The sequence below is a fragment of the Chelonoidis abingdonii genome, chromosome 1 (genome assembly GCF_003597395.2).
Source record: "Chelonoidis abingdonii isolate Lonesome George chromosome 1, CheloAbing_2.0, whole genome shotgun sequence".
Lineage (NCBI taxonomy): Eukaryota > Metazoa > Chordata > Testudines > Testudinidae > Chelonoidis > Chelonoidis abingdonii.
This window is the reverse complement of record NC_133769.1, coordinates 334,699,769-334,719,086: the sequence shown is the minus strand read 5'-3', so window position 1 is coordinate 334,719,086 and position 19,318 is coordinate 334,699,769. Positions and strand designations below refer to the sequence as shown.

The 19,318-nt window shown below is 45.3% G+C and overlaps 1 protein-coding gene across 1 annotated transcript in view; it reads left to right on the top strand.

Moving 5' to 3' along the window:
- RNF17 (ring finger protein 17) overlaps positions 1 to 19,318 on the top strand; it is a 232,475-nt gene that overhangs the window by 76,885 nt on the left and 136,272 nt on the right. Inside the window, exons 16-17 of the mRNA XM_075066159.1 lie at positions 5,486 to 5,675; positions 9,811 to 9,982. Coding sequence (XP_074922260.1) covers positions 5,486 to 5,675; positions 9,811 to 9,982 — 362 coding nt within the window. The remainder of the gene's footprint in view (positions 1 to 5,485; positions 5,676 to 9,810; positions 9,983 to 19,318) is intronic.

Here is a 19,318-nt window from a genome sequence, read left to right as displayed (position 1 = left end):
CTGGATCCCCGGACCTCAGTGGAGATTTGCGCCTCCCTTCGACGCTGGAGGCGTTCGAGGTGGCTTCAGACTTGATGGGACTCCTGGCGCAGGCCTCCCTGCACCGTAGGGAGTTGCCTACCGTGGCCTGTCCCCCAGTACAATCAAGGGGCAAGCCGGCCATGCTGTCACCTCCCTGCCCGCACCGCGCCGCTAAGGCAGCACCGGACCAGATAAGAGGCTCCCTGCCACCTCAGCACCACTCTCCAACGGCACCGAGTGCTGCTTCCCCGAGGTCCTTGTACTCAGAAACTTCAGACTCAGAGGCAGACTCCTACCGCTCCAGCCAGTCACGGAGCAGGAGATGAGTTTCAGAGGCGAGCCACCAGTGTTACCCACAGTGGCAGCAGCAATGGCATCCGCCCTCGCAGTGGCCATTTTGGACCCCCTGGGCCTACCACCAGTTGGTAGGCCAGACATTTGGTCCTTGGTCAAGGTCGGCCTCTGTCTCCTCGGCATCGGTAGCCCCAGCGCACCTGCCTTCTCCACCGTCACCGGGCAGGGGTGTGCCATATCCAAGTTCAGCACGCCCTAGCAGGGCAGCGGCATCTGCAGTGGCTACAGTTCAGGCTCAGCAGGCACTGCCCGATACGCCAAGCCGCTCACTGGTGACCCTAGTACCGGTCTCGGTGCCGCATTTAGAATTGGAGCCGGCCCCACAACCACAGTACCGTGTGCTGCAGTACCCCAAAGGACTGCACGCACCGGAGGAAGGGCCGATCCATGTAATTGCCTCGTCTTCCTCCCCGGACGAAGCGGTCTCGGGCACGGCTGCGGCACCGGCTCTGGAGGACACTCGAATCCTCCAACAACTGCTCCGGTGAGCAGCTCAGAGCCTCGCAATTCAAGCTGAGGAAATCGAGGTGGATGCGGACCCTGTAGTAGACATCCTGGCTCCCTCAAGGCCATCCACGGTGGCTCTCTTGCTGATAAAGGCCATAGCGGATACATCCCGCACTTTATGGCCAATGCCAACCTCACTGGCCCCTACTGCCAAGAGAATGGAGCGGCGCTATTTCGTCCCCTCTAAAGGGCATGAATACTTGTACACCCCCTCCCCTACCCCAGGACTCCCTGGTGGTGGATGCGGCCAACCAACGGGAGTGTCAGGGGTTTCAGGGGTCAACACCAAAGAGCAGGGACGCTAAAAGACTCGACCTCTTTGGCAGAAAAGTATATTCCATGGCAGGCCTACAGCTCCGCATTGCCAACCAACGGGCAATTGTAAGCCGATCTGGTCATAACACATGTTCAGCCATGTCGAAGTTTACAGAACTCCTTCCCCAGGACTCGAGGTCAGAGTTTTTGGCCCTGGTGGAGGAGGGGAAGCTGATCTCCTGAGCCTCTCTCCAGGCTGCCCTAGATGCGGCGGACTCACCCTCGCACACTCTGGCCACGGGCCTGGTCATGCAGCAGGAAGCCTGGCCCCAGGTCTTGGACCTGCCCTGTGAGGTCCAGCAGATCATTCGAGACCTCCCCTTCGAGGGGCAGATGTTGTTTTCGGAAAAGACGGACAAGCGTCCGCATAGCCTAAAGGACTCGTGGGCCACGCTTCGCTCACTGGGCTTGCATGCCCCTGCAACCCAGCGCAGGCAGTTTAGACCGCAGATGGCCTCATGCCCCTACCAGCCTCGGACTCGCCAGGAGCTGGGGCGTAGATGGGGCAGAAATGACAGGAGGCGTCACCAGTGCCACCCCTCCGGCCAGGTGTCCGGTCAATCGAGACCACCATCGGGGCCTAGATCCCTTATTTGATGGTACGGTCGAGGGTGACCTAACTATCGAGACCCTGGATCCTTCTACCCTATCTTTGGGTCATGTCTCTCCCCCTTTTACCGTACCTGGTCCCAAATCACATCGGATAGCTGGGTGCTCCGCACAGTAGAGAAGGGATATTCTATCCAGTTCTCCTCTCTCTCGCCCCAGCAGCCCCCCTCCTCTTCCCTCTTCAGGGATCCATCTCACGAGAAACTTCTAAGTCAAGAAGTGAAGTCCCTCATGGAGGCAGGGGTGGTGGAGGAAGTCCCTCAGGAGCAAAGGCTTCTACTCCTGGTATTTCCTAATACCGAAGGCGAAAGGGGGCTTGAGACCCATCCTAGACTTGCGGCGGCTGAACAAGTTTGTACGAAAGCTCAAGTTCCGCGTGGTCTCCCTGTCCTCGATTATTCTCTCCCTGGATCCAGGAGATTCATATGCCACCCTCGACTTAAAGGACGCTTATTTCCACATTGCCATAATACCCCAACACCGTCAGTACCTCAGGTTGTCGTGGCCGACGCCCATCTACAGTTCACGGTGCTCCCGTTCGGCCTGTAAGCTGCTCCAAGGATCTTCACAAAATGCATGGCAGTCGTGGTGGTCTTCCTGCACAGGCGGGGCATCCAGGTATTCCCTTACCTGGACGACTGACTCATAAAGGGCCACTCCAAGGAGCAAGTGGAGACCCAGGTGTCGTTCATCAGGTGGACCTTGCTCAATCTCGGCCTCGTCTTGAACGAAGCCAAGTCCACCCTGTCTCTGACGCAACGAATAGAGTTCATAGGAACAGTTCTGGACTCCACCCATGCCAGAGCGTACCTGCCGGAATCCAGGTTCCGTGCGATTTCTGAGCTCATCCTCGGACTGCACCGCGCTCCGATTACCATGGCTCAAGTTTGCCTCCGGCTGTTTGGTCCCATGACGGCATGCGCCTATGTGGTAAACCATGCCAGACACCGGCTTCACCCAGTACAGTCCTGGTTAGTGACAGTATATCTCCCGGCCAGGGACCCCTTGGACTCAGTGGTGTCCATTCCCCACTTGGTGCTAATCTCGCTGCGGTGGTGGCTCAACTCGTAGAAAGTGTGCATGGGTGTCCCCTTCGCTGCCCCTCAACCCTCCCTCTCTCTGGTAACGGATGCCTCGGATCGGGGTTGGGGAGCGCACCTGGGACACCTCAGGACTCAGGGCTTGTGGTCGCTGGAGGACCTCGAGTTGCATATCAATGTCAGGGAGCTGAGAGCGGTTTGCCTGGCTTGTTTGACCTTCCGGTTCCACCTGGCTGGCAGATGTGTTGTCCGAGAGAACTGAAACACATGGGCAGTCTTTTATATCAACAAACGGGGGTGGACTCTCCTCTCCCTTGTGCAGGGAAGCCCTCGCACTGTGGGATTTCTGCGTCCACAGTGCTACCCATCTGACGGTGTTCTACCTTCCGGGGGAGCAGAACGGTTTGGTTGACACTCTCAGCCGCTTGTTCTGGGGTCATGAGTGGTATCTCCGATGGGACGTGCTACGCTCAATTTTCCAGCTCTGGGGCTTTCCCCGGTTAGACCTGTTCGCCTTGAGGGAAAACAAAGTGCCGACGGTTCTGCTCCCTCCTGGGCCACAGTCAGAGGTCTCTGTCAGATGCCCTCCTACTGTCTTGGTGGGAGTCAGTCTGCTCTATTCCTTTCCTCTGATCCCCCTGATACACAGGATGATTTTGAAGATTCGCAGGGACCACGCATGGGTAATTCTGATAGCTCCTGCGTGGCCGTGCCAACATTGGTACATGTCACTCCTGCACGTGTCCGTTCAGGCGCCCCTGACGCTACCCCTGCTCTGGGACGTGATCACGCAGGACCAGGGCCCCCTCCGCCACCTGAACCTGGAGTCCCTTCACCTCACAGCATGGATGCTCCATGGCTGAACCCGGTGGAGACGCAGTGCTCCCAGCAGGTCAGACATGTGCTGCTCGGTAGTAGGAAACCGTCAACTAGGGCCACCTACCTGGCCAAATGGAAGCGCTTCTCCATATGGTTGGGTCAGCGAGGTCACAATCCGCTGGGGGTCCCAATCCCCATTGTCCTAGACTATTTGCTCCACCTCAGACAACTAGGTCTCTCCCTCTTCTCGATTCGTGTTCACTTGGTGGCCATCTCGGCTTTCCATCCGGGAATGGGGGTACCTCAGTGTTTGCGAACCCTCTGGTCGGGCGTTTCCTCAAAGGTATGGACTGGCTATTTCTGCATGTTGGTCAGCCGGCCCCTGCTTGGGACCTGAATCTGGTCCTCTCCGCCCTCTCGGGACCTCCCTTTGAGCCTCTGGCTTCGTGCTCCCTGTTGTACTTGTCACATAAGACCGCCTTCCTGGTGGCGATCACCTCGGCCAGGAGGGTGTTGGAGCTCGGGGTGTTAACATCTGAGCCCCCGTACACTGTCTTCTGTAAGGACAAGGTCCAGCTTAGACCTCACCCAGATTTCCTACCCAAGGTCATCTCATATGGGTCAAGATATTTTTCTCCCGGTGTTTTATCCGAAACCACACTCGTCCAATGAGGAGTGGAGGTTACGTTCCTTTGATGTCTGCAGGGCCTTGGCTTTTTACATCGAGCGTACCAAGCCGTTCAGATGCTCAACTCAGCTCTTCATTGCGGTGGCGGATAGGATGAAGGGGCTCCCCATCTCCTCTCAGCGAATCTCTTTGTGGATCACGACCTGTATCCGGGAATGCTACTACATAGCTAAGACCCCTGTCCCTCCGGTCATGGCCCACTCCACTAGGGCGCAGGCCTCCTCTGCAGCGTTCCTGGCTCAGATTCCGACTCAGGAGATTTGTAGAGCTGCCATGTGGTCCTCCATCCACACATTCTTGTCCCACTACGCCATCACGCACCAGGCTAGGGATGATGCAGCCTGCGCTCATGCAGTACTCCAATCAGCAATGATCTCCAACCCCGCCAGCTAAGGTTAGGCTTGTGAGTCACCTACTTTGAATGGACATGAACAACCACTCGAAGAAGAAGAAACGGTTACCCACCTTTTAGTAACTGTTGTTCTTCGAGATGTGTTGTTCATGTCCATTCCAATACCCACCCTCCTGCCCCTCTGTCAGAATACCAGCAAGAAGGAACTGAGGAGATGGAGGGTCGGCGGGCCCCTTTATAGGGTGCCATAGTGGCACCACTCCAAGGGGCGCCAGGGCCGACCCTACGGACGCTGCTAGGGGAAAATCTTCCGGCTGGCGTGCACACGACGCGTGCACACCTCCTTTGAATGGACATGAACAACACATCTCGAAGAACAACAGTTACTAAAAGGTGTTTTTTTTCATGTTTTGTTATGATCCCTGATAGATATAAAAGGGAAACTAGAAATACAAAATGGGAAAGACTCCTTTCTAGGCAATTACTGCAGAAAAGGATCCAGTTGTTATAGTGGATCCCGGATTAAATGAACCAACAATTAAATACTGTGGCTAAAAAGAATATTCCTCTGGGATATGTTAGCAGGAGTGTTGTAAGCAAAACATGAAAAGTAATTCTTCCACTCTTCTCAGCACTAATAAGGCCTGAACTAGCTACATGGTAAAATGTCATTACATTTTAGTATATTCCTCCATGGTTTACAATAGCTTCTAAACTAAGATATTGAAGTCATGGATTTTGTTGGTTTAAAATTATAGTGTTTTTTAATCTTTATTTTAGGTGCAAGAATCTTTATCAACAGTAAAGAAAATGGAATGTGGTGCCGTGGAACTATCACTGAGTTGATTCCTCTGGAAAGTAAAAATAAGGGAAAACAATGTGGTCCAACAAAATACAAAATTTACGATGTTGCAGTGATGCAAGTATTCATGGAAGACTTTGGGAATTCTGAAGTTTTAGTTAGTTCAGGGTATGATTATCTTATCATAACTACATCTATGTCTTTGTGGATAAAAATAGCATCTTGTTCCAAACTATGGCATTTCAGCTGTTGGTTTCTGATAGGAATATGTACTATAAAGTCCAGTAAAATTACCTTTTCACAAGTTTAATAACTAAATACACAAATGACTGCTGTGTGACTTGCATACAGCCGCACGCAGAAAAATATTATATAAAATACATTTCCTCAGAGGTTAATGTATATCTGCTAAGTTACTGTACAAGACATGAATGTTTAAAATTGCAGACCTAGAAAATTCAGTGTCTGAACAAGATACATTTCTATGTTGTCACCTCTTGCAACTTTATTGCAAATATCATGATAATTGGTGTCTTTCTAAAAGCACTCACTCCTGTAATCATGACTACATGAGAATCTTGGCTTTCGTTTAAAAAAAAAAAAAAAAAGGTTTCTAGCCCTTATGGTTACAGTGAGAAGTTTGAAAATGTGATGAAGTGCATCCTTATGGGTCATATCAAAAAGTAAATAAAAGGAACCTAAAATGTAGTCTTTGGTTTACAAATCTTAAAAAAAAAAAAAAAAAAAAATCTAATGGTTTGGAGGGGTTGACTCTTGGTTTTTAAACATTTTAAGTTTGCAATACTGCATTTCTTACAATTGTAACAATAAATTTGTCACTAACAGGCTAGATAGGCAGAATTGTGGTTTTACAGGTCTTAAGAATGAACTGGGAAAACTAAAGTGGTGCTGAAGCTTCTTACAGTGTTTTTTCTAATGGCATCAAACCTCAAAAAGCATATGACTGTCTACTTTTTTATACATTGGCAACATTTTAATATCTTGTGTCAATGAAGTCAAATTGAATTTTGCTTGTTTGATTTGTCAGTGTATTAAGATGACCCCCGTCCCCCAGTTTTAAAAAAGACTATTTTCCCTAGTCTCTGAACTGTTCTTGTGGAGGAGTGCTTAGCAGGGGTCAGAACAAACATACTTCTTTATACTGATCAGCAAATGAAAACTTTTATTTTAAGAAATAATGTTCTAGTCTGGGAGCATAACATAAAATATTATTCCATGGGCATGTTAGTGATAGAAGGGTAAGGGGAAGGTATCATTTGATTTGTAAAATATCTACAGAATCAGAATTTCAGTGGTGTCATCCTGCCCAGCTCCTCTAGTGGGGATAATTGTGTTTTTGGGAAATCAGTCAAGTTGGGCATAATTCAAAAGCCCCTTTTCCCATTAACACAACGATGCCAAACATGACAAACCTAGAACAATTATGTGGGTACATATTCAAGAAAATGTTTTAAAATCAACTTTTAAAAAATTATATATAAAATTATATGTAAGATACTGATCTTTGGTAATCCTAAGGAAGTTGGCCTTGGTACGTAGGACTGTGAAAACAGTGTTGTCTCAGTTTAGGGCACCATTGCTAGACATGTTGTTACACTGATCCTCATCCATGCATATCTCCGTACAAAGCAGGCCAAACATTTGCAGGGTGGTGAGCATTTGATCATTGCACACAACTATTAGATTAACTGAAGGATTGATTTGGGAGCAAATGGTATTTCACACATAACTGGTGTGATCAGTCCATCCTCCAAGACCTATCCATGCCAGTTAGGGGAGTGTTTTGGATGTGTTTAATCATCCTGGAGCAGTTCTGTTCCCCAGCAACCATAGGTGCTGACTCCATGGGTGCCTGGCCCTGGAGCACCCACGGAAGAAAATTGGTGGGTGCTGACCACCCAGCGGCAGCTCCCCGTGGCCCCACCCCCCCTGCTCCAACTCGCCTCCACTGTGAGTGAGCAGCTGTGTCCTGCTTCTCCTCCTTTGCAGCCCTTGCGCCATTACACAGCTGATTCATGGGGCTGGCGGGAGGAGGGGGAACGCTGCATGCTGGGGGAAGAGGCAAGGCTGGGGCGGGATTTGAGGAAGGGCTCCAGTAAGGGCTGGGAGGGGCGGAGTTAGGGCGAGGACTTTGGGGATGGAGTTGGAATGGGGGCAGGGCCGGGGTGGGGATGGGGTGGAGTCAGGGTGGGGAAAGGGGTGACAGGGCGCGGGCACCCACCAGCGCTGGAGAAAGTTGGTACCGCTACCTGCAGTGGGCACAAAAATTGAGTCTTGCTGAAGGCTTGGGTGGCATCTCCCAGAGAGCACTAGAACATACATATCTTAGGCAAAAAATCTAGAGTTTAGTAGCGACTCTGTGCCATTGATGGCATGCGAGATAATTTTAGTTTGTCTTCTCATGCAAACTATAAAGAAACTCCACTTAGTGTGAGGCAGCAGCTTCATTATACTGTATGACAACAGAATTTTTTGAGCAATTCTTTGCATGCTGGAGCATGTTTCCTGGAAGGTATATGGTTAACTTGTCCTTCATGAGAGTATGTGACCGTAGTTTTTTCACTGTGACTTTACAGATGTTTATAGAGTCAATGATTTTATGTTGGATAGGTGCAGTACTATGGAGTTTCTTCTTTCTGATATTTTAATTGATTCCTCTGTAAACGTGTCAAATGCTAAGTCATCCTAAGTCCAGTATTTTCTCTCTAGCTTCATAATTAAGTGTTGAGCCAGATTTTGGAAGGTGTTAAGATTTTTTCTGGTTTGTTGCCTCCTTGTACCTCAGCCACACTATCTACGATTGCTATGTTGAAAGGCCTGTACTGGTCATTTTGTCAGCAGATGCTGTCTTAGGAAGACAATGCAAGATATTTGTTAGTTTGCTTTTCTCCAGGCACATAGACTTTGTTCCAGTGCATTCAAACATTGATCATGGTACCATGGAGATCTCGTATTTCCCAGAGTCTCAGATAGATCAACATCACGCTGAGATCTGAAGACAATGAGGAGATGAGCAAACAATGACCTGCTGTGGTTAGCTGTGTAATAGTCCTTGCCACCTTCATGCTAACTTTCTTCTTTGCATCTGAGCACATTTTAATCTCTTCTTGATTGGAGCCCATAGATTGACAGAGCCTTGGATAATTCTTTGGGTTTTGAAGGCTTCATACAAGTCATGACCCAATGTATCCATTTAACTGACACTTTTTTAGCTATCTCATCACTGAAGACTACCTCCATTGTGATATTAATGAGCTCCAGTCTGTCATATGCTGATGGGTTGCCAGTTTGACTAAGCTCATCCTGCAGCTTTAAAATCACCCCATAGCATTTAACAGCACCTAATTAGTCTACGGAATGCTTGGTTTCTTCTGGAGAAGTCATCCCATTTGTGCTTAATGTTTAGTTTGAAATTCAATGGAGTTCTGGGGTAGTCAGGAAATACTGGGAAAGATCATTTGGATGCTGTGTGATGCCATCAACCCCCCAATGACTTGGATTGTTCTGTTTTTGTATTCTAGAGCTTTGTCTGTGCCAAGTGCACATAGGGAACTAGCAACCTTTTAATAACCCAGTTTCCTTTCCAAAATTCCTCCCATATGTCAGGGCCAGACTTTTCTATATCTGTTCTTTTCAGCGAGGTACCAGGCAATCGTTGCAGAATGGTTGGCTGAACCTAAAGGAAAAAGTATTTCACAAGTCTTATAGTACTGTCAGGTGCAAATTCCAATCAACAGTCCTGATGGATCAAATAAAGAGCAGCAAAGACTCAACTGTCTTCGTGAATCACCACATCATCCCAAAACATATCCCGTACCGTGTTCTGAGCGTTAACTGATAACACAGTACCACCAGTTGAGGGCCACAATTTAACTTTGGGGGATGCATGTTTGACATGCCTGTGCTAAAGTATAATTTTAAAAAGTTTGATTTTTTTAAACAATTTTTCAAATATATATCTACATAATTGTTCTAGTTTTGTTGTGTTTGTGGGAGTAAGGGCTTTCGAATGATACCCAACTTGACTCATTTCCAACAACACTGTATTATCAAAATTTCCCCCAACCAGAGGACTTGGATTTGGGAGCTGAGGGGGAAAAGGAATGCAGGTCCTCTCTGTCATGCTCTAGAGGGGTGACATCATTGAAATTATGATTTTGTAGATTTTTATGAATCAAATGAAACCTCTTAGTTTTTTATGAACAACTGCCCACGGAATTACACATGCTACCAGACTGTGCTGCATTTTTGTACTATCGTTGTTTATTTATATTCCCACTAGGATTGGTGGTGTCCCTGTGCTGAGGCCAGAACAAGCTGCTCTACAGAACTTAGTGGTAAATGACTTGTATATGTTTATCAGGAAGCCTGATCCATATATAGAGGCACAGCTCAGGCATATTCCTCCATTAGCAGTGCAGTGCTCGCTGAAGGACATAGTTCCCAAAAACTCAGTAAGTAAACACTGTTTGTACAGTTTAAGAAAACAATTTTCATTCAAGTTTTTTATTATGGAAGTTAAAATTAGTCCTATTTTTGCGACTTTCCAAATACTCCCAAAAAACCTCAAGGAGAATTCAGAGGTATACAGCAATTTTATCAAGTCATATATTAAAAAGATAGGCTTATGGTTATTTTCCAGTTTAATTATTTTTAAGAAATGCCAGTTGCTATGTAATCAGTGTTTTAAAGGATATATTACAATAAAAGTTTTATAGTTCACTGGTTTGGGGGTGGTTCTGGAGATGTCCTTTTTCTCACATTCCAAAAAACAGAAGTATAGAATTAGTTGTCTGATAATTTGGGCCAGGGGCATGTCTCTCTTTTTTCAAAATTCAACCAAATAGGGAATGGTAAAGAATAGTCCTCTTTTAGAATAGTTTTGTAAATATCTGATTGAGGTTTTCCTTTTTTACCAAAAACTGGTGCTGCTCACCTTGAAAATAGTCTTAATGTCCTTGATGCTTCCTTCTGTCCAACTCTCCTCACTTGCTACTAACACTTTTTCCTTAAAAAAGGACATAAGTTATAATAATACTTTCTTCATTACTTGCTTTTATTTGTGCTCATTGAGTTAGCCTCACTTGTGCAATGTTCCTATGTGGATAGAGATGTTGAAATAATATATCCCTACATTTTTAGGGATATAACTGTAGACAACCTTAAATGGCAGACGTTTCAGCTCATATTACACTGATAAAATAAGTGGTAACAATTAACTTGCAAGTCTAAATTATTGAAATGACCTCCTCTGCTTGCCTAAATCTTCAAATGAGAAACACACAGGCTTGGAACAGTGAAGGGAAAACTACAGATTTTGCTCATTCCAACAGTTAAATAAATATGAAATGGCAGAAAAACCTATCACTATAAACAAATTCTGAATTTTGTTTATGGTTTATAGTTGGATCATTTCAAAGCCTGCTGTTCTGATCTTGCTGATATTATTTGTAACTTGCAGTCAGTGTAAGATCTCAGTTGCTTTAATAATGGTGTAATAAAAAAGAACTGAGTATAATTTAAACTATACATTTCCCTTCAAAATTGAAGGGGCATAGTTGACCTGAAAATGCTCCAAAAAGGTCCAACCTGCTTTTGAGTACATCTACCAATTATTGAGGTATTAGAACCACACTTTCTGTTGTTTGTTTTTAAAATTTTCTTTCACAAAGGGAAAGAACCCCACACAAAGAGGAGAGCAGCATGATGCAGGGAAGGTGATTGATTATACCAAAAATGCTGTAAAATGTAGAAAGTAGGGCTGTCAAGCAATTAATTTCTTTAATCATGGTGTTAAATAACAGTAGAATACCATTTATTTTAAATATTTTTGGATGTTTACTACATTTTCAAATATATTAATTTCAATTACAACACACTACAAAGTGTACAGTGTTCACTTTGTTTATTTTTGTTTTTTACAATGCAAATATTTTAATCAATGTATTTTTCAGTTCACTTCATACAAGTACTGTAGTGCAATCTCTTTATCATGAACGTTGAACTTACAAATGTAAAATTATGTCCAAAAATGTGCACTCAAAAACAAAACCGTGTAAAACTTTAGAGCCTACAAGTCCACGAAGTTCGACTTCTTGGTCAGCCAATCACTCAGACAAACAAGGTTGGTTACAATTTGCAGGAGATAATGATGCCTGCTTCTTGTTTACAATGTCATCTGAAAGTGAGAATAGGCATTCGCATGGCACTGTTGTAGCTGGCATTGCAAGATTTTTACATGCCAGATGCGCTAGATTCACATGTCCCTTCATGCTTCAGCCACCCATTCCAGAGGACATGCTTCCATGCTGATGATGAGTTCTTGATAACTATCCAAAGGAGTGCGGACTGACACATTAATTATCATCTGAGGCAGATGCCACCAGCAGAAGGTTGATTTTTCTTTTTTGGTGGTTTGGATTCTGTAGTTTCCGCATCAGTGTTACTCTTTTAAGACTTCTAAAAGTATGCTCCGCACCTCATCCCTCTCAGATTTTGGACAGCATATATTCTTAAACCTTGGGTCAAGTGCTGTAGCTATTTTTAGAAATCTCACTTTGGTACTTCCTTTGCGTTCTGTCAAATCTGCTGTGAAAGTGTTCTTAAAATGAACGTGTGCTGGGTCATCCTCCGAGACTACTATAACACGAATTATATGCAGAGTGTGGGTAAAACAGAGCAGGAGACATATAATTCTCCTCCAAAGGAGTACAGTCACAAATTTAATTGACATGTTGTTTTTTTTAACGGGCATCATCGGCATGGAGGCATGAAGGGACATACAAATGTTTAGCATATCTGGCATGTAAATACCTTGCAACGCAAGCTACAAAAGTGCCATACAAATGCCTGTTCTCATTTTAAGGGGACATTGTAAATAAGAAACAGGCAGCAGTATCACCCATCAATGTAAACAAACCTGTTTGTCTTAGCAACTGGCAGAATAAGAAATAGGACTGAGTGGACTTGTAGGCTCTAAAGTTTTACACGGTTTTGTTTTTTAGTGCAGTTATGTAACCAAAAAAAAAATCCTCATTTGTAAGATACACTTTCACGATAAACAGATTGTGCTTCAGCACTTATATGGGGAGAATTGAAAAACACTATTTTGTTTATCATTTTTACAGTACATATATTTATAAAAAAAAAAAAAATTAAAGTGAGCACTGTGCACTTCGTATTCGTTGTTAATTGAAATCAGTATTGAAAATGTAGAAAAACATCCAAAAATATTAAATAAATTTCAGTTGGTATTCAAATGTTATAAGGGCAGTTGATCAACTCAAAAAAATTGTGATTGTGTGAGTTAACTGCAATTAGTTGACAGCTATAGTAGAAAATATATTACAAACATGGATAAATATTTAATCTCCTTTACTTGAAACAGTAGTGCATGACAGACTTCATATAGAAATGTAATTTTTTTCTTTTAAGCTGACATTGTCCACTTAACACATTTTTCTTGTTTTAAACATTAGAAGAAAAGTTGCCGACTAATGTAAAGCCATCTTCCACTGAGCTCTCACTTGGAGCTATTACAAATTACATCACTTTCTGTAAAGATGGCTGCTTCCAGTATTGGGCTCAGAAAAAAGAAATTGTAATCCAATATTAAAGTATTACATTTAGCATGTGACAATTTTTTTATTAACTTCTTGGGTCATATTGTGTCCTAGATTCCTAAATGCAGCTTACATTGATTGATTTAAATGGAAGTGATATACTGATCAAAGATGTTGCATGGTGCCAAAGTTTTACAGTTCTTCCAGGAGTGTTTCTGTGGGTGCTCCACTTCAGGTGAATGTGTTCCCCAAACCTTAGATCAGAGAATTTCAGCAGCACTGCTCATCCGGATCACGCATGAACTCTTCCCGTTTCACACTGTTGTCAGCGCCACTCAACCAGACCCCCCGAGTTCCTTCTCATCCATCCTCGGCCTGAGACAGAGCTCCCAATAGTGTTACAATTGATAGTCTTTATTGTTAGCATAACCGTTTTTAGTTCTCCAGTTAGATTTAGGTAACCTTTTCTCCCTGTTCCTTTTTATTAAGCAAAAAATTTTTTTTCCTCTTTACTACCACTTAGAGTAGTGCGGGTCCACCCTTAAGGCAGACTCGCTACAGTTTTGAGCCACGCTCAGTTCACCGGGCTTCAAGCATAGCTTTTCTGCTGGGAGGTGATGCTAATCTCAGACCTCTCAGTGCATCCGGTGCCTCAGTGAGAGAGACATCCCTCAAAAATGCTCTCACTACAGCAACTTAAAGGCTCATGCCAGAAAAGACAGGGATCTACAACTTAAACATATCATAATGGAGAAATCACTGACCCTGGACAGCAGACTCCCTCTGGACAACGTTCTCCAACGACCCCTTCTGACAGCCTTCAGCCTCCTCATAAAGGAGGCTCACTCCTCTGAAAAGGAGTGAGGAAAAAGGCACCAAGTTCCACTTTTAAAGAGCCACCAAAAAAGAAACAGTGTCTGGCTTCTTTTGTGTCCTCAGCAGCGACCGTATTGCAGCTGAGTACATGCGAGACACTGGGATCCTCTGGTACCGTGTGTACTAACAGAGCCAATGACCTTAAGCATGCCGGCTCAGAATCGAGAGGCAAACAGAAGTCTGTCTCCTCCGCCATGGTGCCAATGGAACCATCTAAATATGCGGCACTGCTGCACTCTACGCAGATTGTGGCTCCACCTTCTGCTCCCATAACATAAAGCACTCAGATGTCAGCACCAATGCCTGCAATTACAACAGCACCATTGATATTGACCACCTCGGCATCAAAACCATTAGTTACCATGCCAATTCCTCCATCACAAAGACTGACTTGTCTCATCAACACAAGCCTCTCCACTTTTTGGAACCGATGTTGCTTCGATACACATGGTACCATGCCAACCCACCTCACTTCTGACCCCTCCATTTTCCAGTCAGGATGAAGATGAGGAGGAAGAAGGCGCTTATTCATCACACCACTTCTTTCCAATTCAAACTATCACAGCATTGGGTCCATCTGTTCAGCCCAAATATCACCACACAGCTGACACCCAGGCATGGTATGAGCACTAATTGATGCTGCCACCTATGCCATTCCCCTTGCAATGGCCCTATTGGGACCCTTGCGGAGCATACAGGAGACACTAACGTAGGCCCTTGAGTGCCTATAGAGAAGAGACTAAACTTCCCCACTGCCCTCAGTGACTGTACCGTCAGAGCCCCTGGAGGAAACTTTTGAAGAACAGGAAACTACACTAACAATAAATGTTTCCTTCTCTTCCTCAGACAAGGCCATAATTCCTCCACCGCCCACAGATAACTTCAGACTTTTCTAGGAGCTCTTCAAAAGAATGGCTGACTCACTGGAGATCCCCTTAGAGGAGATTCCAGAGTCCAAACATAGATTACTGGACATTCTCCAAACATTAGCTTCATCAAAGATTGCGCATCCAGTGAACAAAGCACTTATGGAGCCGGCTAAAAACATAAGGCAGACTACAGCAATAATACTGTCCACTTGCAAGAGAGCAGATAAAAAATATTATATCCCCTCAAAGGGATGGATTTTTTTATTTTCTCACTCTTCACTGAATTCCTTAGTAGTTGAAGCAGTCAATCAATGAGGCGGACCACACCAATACAGATCCGCTTCATATGATAGAGTGGAAATGGTTAGATCTTTTTAGCCACAAGGCCTACTCATCAGCCGGTCTTCAATTCCAGATTGTCAGTTCCGCTGCACTGATGATGAAGCGACCACACAAATTATTTCAAACTGACCGACTTTATTGACCACATACCAGAGAACAAAGGAGACCAATATAAAGCTGTTACCGCAGAAGGCCATATAATAGTCAAAACTGCTTTACAGGCATCTTTAGTTGCGGCAGACATCGTGACATGTTCCATGGCTACTGCCATAGTTCTGTGCTGGGCTTCATGGCTTCAGTTGTCCAGTTTCCCATGGGTGGTACAATCCACCATAGAGGATCTCCCCTTTGACGGTCAGAAGTTGTTTGCCGCAAAGACTGACAAGTCCCTTCACCCCCTTGAAGGACTCTTGGGTGACCTTTTGTTCCCTTGGGTATACATGCCTGCACCAAGAAAAAAATGGGAAATACTGTTCCACTCAGCCTATAAGATTTGTCCCATTTGCCCAACAACAGAGGCAATATGATATACAAAGGCACAGACAGAGACCTCCCAAGGTATCACCCACCTCTGACTCAATCATTGGCTGGCATCACAGCCCTCTGCAAAACAAAAATGTTGAGGGTTTGGTCGAGGACCCAAGAGACCTCACCCATTCCTCAGTGCTGACAGCGTCACTGACCATCCCGTTTTGGACACTGTTTGGCACCTCCTACTTGACATGGCAATCCATCACCACGGACAAATGGGTTCCAGAAATGATCAACACAGGTTATTTGATACTGTTCACCACCATCCTGCCCATCCACCCGCCCACTTCTCCCCGTCCCTCTTCAGGGACCCATCTCAAGAACAATGCGTATGGCAAGAAGTAAACCACCTACTATATTTCGGTGCCATGGAACCAATACCATCACAACACGGAGGGAAAGGGTTTTATTCCCATTACTACTTAACACCGAAGAAGAACGGAAGATGGAGACCTATTCTAGACCTCAGGAAACTCAACAAATTCATAAGGGTCCAATGATTCAGGATGACCACATTAACAACAACAATATCAGCACTGGAACATGGGGGCAGGTTCTTGGCCCTCGACCTCCAAGATGCCCATTTTCACATAACCATACATCCTGCTCATGAGAAGTTCCTCAGATTTACTCTGGGAACAAACATTAACAATATAAAATTTTACCTTTCAGTCTTTTGACAGCATCACAAGTGCTTTCCAAAATTCTTGTGGTAGTGGCAGCACACCTCTGCAAGCAGGGGATGATATTTCCCTATCTGGGTGATTGCCTACTACTCCCACCTGGGAAGATGCCTTACTCATGGGATAATCTCCCTATTTTCATGACTGGCAATACAAATAAACATACAAAAATCAACACTGACCCATGCAGAAACTGGACTTCATTGGGGCCCATCTCGATGCTCTGGAGGTCAGAACATCACAACTACCAACCAGCTTCATCAGTGTAGTCAATCTGATCTCAACAGTACTGAACAGCCCACAGATATCAGCACGGACCTGCTTCCAACTATTAGGCCGTATGGCAGTAACCACATTTGTGCTTCAACATGCAAGGCTTCACATGCACAGCATTCAGCGTTGGCTAAGAACCGTTTACATTTCACACAGACACAGCCTGACCAAGCACCTTACCATGCCACTCAAAGTCAAAGACTGCACTGGTGGACTCAACCCCATGACATGTACGTGGGAGTCTTTCACACAGACTCCATCTTCGATGATACTCGCCACAGAAGCCTGCTTGATAGACGGTGGGGCGAGGGGGGAGCTCGCTTACAGCAACATACAATTCAAGACAGGTAGTCCCCTTCAGAGACACTGTTGTATATAAACCTAGAACTATGTACAGTTTGCAAGGCATGTTTGCACTTCCTGCCCTTGATCAGGAACAAGTCCAGAAGGGTAATGATGGATAACATTGTCTGTGTGTGTTGCCTTGTGCATCGAAGCCATGAAACTCCGGTGTATCCAGCACAATGTCAACATATCAGTCTCATATCTCCCAGGATGTCAAAACACTACAGTAGATACATCTCTCAGGACCACGAGTGGGAGCTGAGCATCACAGTCCTACAGAACATATTCAGACACTAGGGCCACCCATCCATAGACCTCTTTGTGACCTCCCAGATGCTTGTAATTCTGCTCAAGAGCAGGGATGGGGTTCCAATCCCTGAGAGATCTCTCTTCAAATGGAACGTGCCTATGCCATACACATTTCCCCCTATCCCCATGCTATCAAGTTTAACACACAAAATAAGAACCGACAAGGCCAAAGTCATCTTGATAGCTCCCATGTGGCCTGGACAAACATGGTAGTCATAGCTATTGAGGATGGCAGTATGTACACTGTGCATTCTTCCACTTCTGCAGAATCTTCTATCACAGGATGCTGGACAGATTTACCACCTGAACCTGGAGCAGCTTCACCTGAGAGCATGGTTCCTACATGGTTCCATCATGATGAACTGACCTGTTTGGAACAGGTGAAGGACATATTAAACAGCAGAAGGACATCCACACATAATATCTGCATAAATGGAAAAGATTCAACATATGCTGTCAAAACAAACAAGCCAGGGATCTTAAACCACCACCTTACCAATGATATTAAAATACATACAGTATAGGAACTAAAGAAATCTAGCCTATTCCTTAGCTCAGTCAGAGTACGCTTTGTGGCAATTACTGTTTTTCACCACAAGGTGGATGGAATATCCATATTTGCATGTCCTATCACCAAATGCTTTCTTAAGGGTTTCAGAAATGTCTACCCTGAAATACATGTACCTACCCACCTTGAAACTTGAACTTGGTACTATGCTGCCTTACTGGGGCCTCATTCTGACTATTAGCAACATGCTCTCTCACACATGTGTCAAAAGTAGCTATCTTAGTTGCTGTTACGTCTGCCCACCAAGCAAGAGAGCTAGTGGTCCTCATGGCACACCCACCATATACCATCTTTTTCAAGGACAAGGTCACATCCAAAATTTTTACCCAAAATACCTTCTTTCTACTTGAATCAACCAATACATCTCTCCTCATTTTTTCCTCCTGTTTAAACCTCACAGGAGCACACAGGACTTGGCACTACACACACTAGATGTCAGACATGCACTAGCATTCTATCTTGACAGAACTAAGCCTTCCAGAAAGTCATCAAGGCTTTTTATTTCGACTTTTGAACACTCTAAATTTCCAAATACAGGTTATCTAAATGGATTTCTGGGTGCATCCACTTTTACTACAGCAGAAGGGTATACAAACCCAGCAGGGATCCGAACCCTCTCCCCCAGATTCTTATCAACTTCAGTAGCCTTTCTTTACAGAACAATACATGATTGACCAGAGCACAAGATCCGACTCTTTATTAGGACTTACTGTGTTATCACTTACTCATGCAACTCCGAAGCTCCTTCCACATCCACTGAGGCGCACTGCTCGACAGTCCTCTGAAGTGGAGCACCCACAGGTGCGTTCCTTTAAGGGGAAGAGAAGTAACTGTGCAGTAACTGAAGTTCTAGATGGGTTTCCCTATGAGTGCTCCACTACCCACCCTCCTCCCCTATACTTCAGAATTCAGTCTTCTGACTTTGCAGTAGAGAAGAAACCGAGGGGGTCTGGTTGCGCGGCTCTAGATAGGTGCCAGCAATGGCGTGAGATGGGGAGACCACATGCACGACCTAGACAAATGCTGCTGAAATTGTCCCTGCGCCTTTGATCGGAAACACATTTATTTTGACGTGTAGCGCCCACACAGACACCATGTCGAAGAACCTCAGTTACTGCACTGTATCTCCGGGGGTAGCCATGTTAGTCTGGATCTGTAAAAGCAGCAAAGAGTCCTGTGGCACCTTATAGACTAACAGACGTATTGGAGCATGAGCTTGCATGCATCCGACAAAGTGGGTATTCACCCACGAAAGCTCATGCTCCAATACGTCTGTTAGTCTATAAGGTGCCACAGGACTCTTTGCTGCAGTTACTGCACAGGGTGAGTAACCTTGTCGTCGTCTTCGAGAGATGTCCCTGTGGGTGCTCCACTCTAGGTGTCGGTGCGCCCCTGCGCCTTTGATCGGAAATTTCTGCAGCAGTACTCGTAG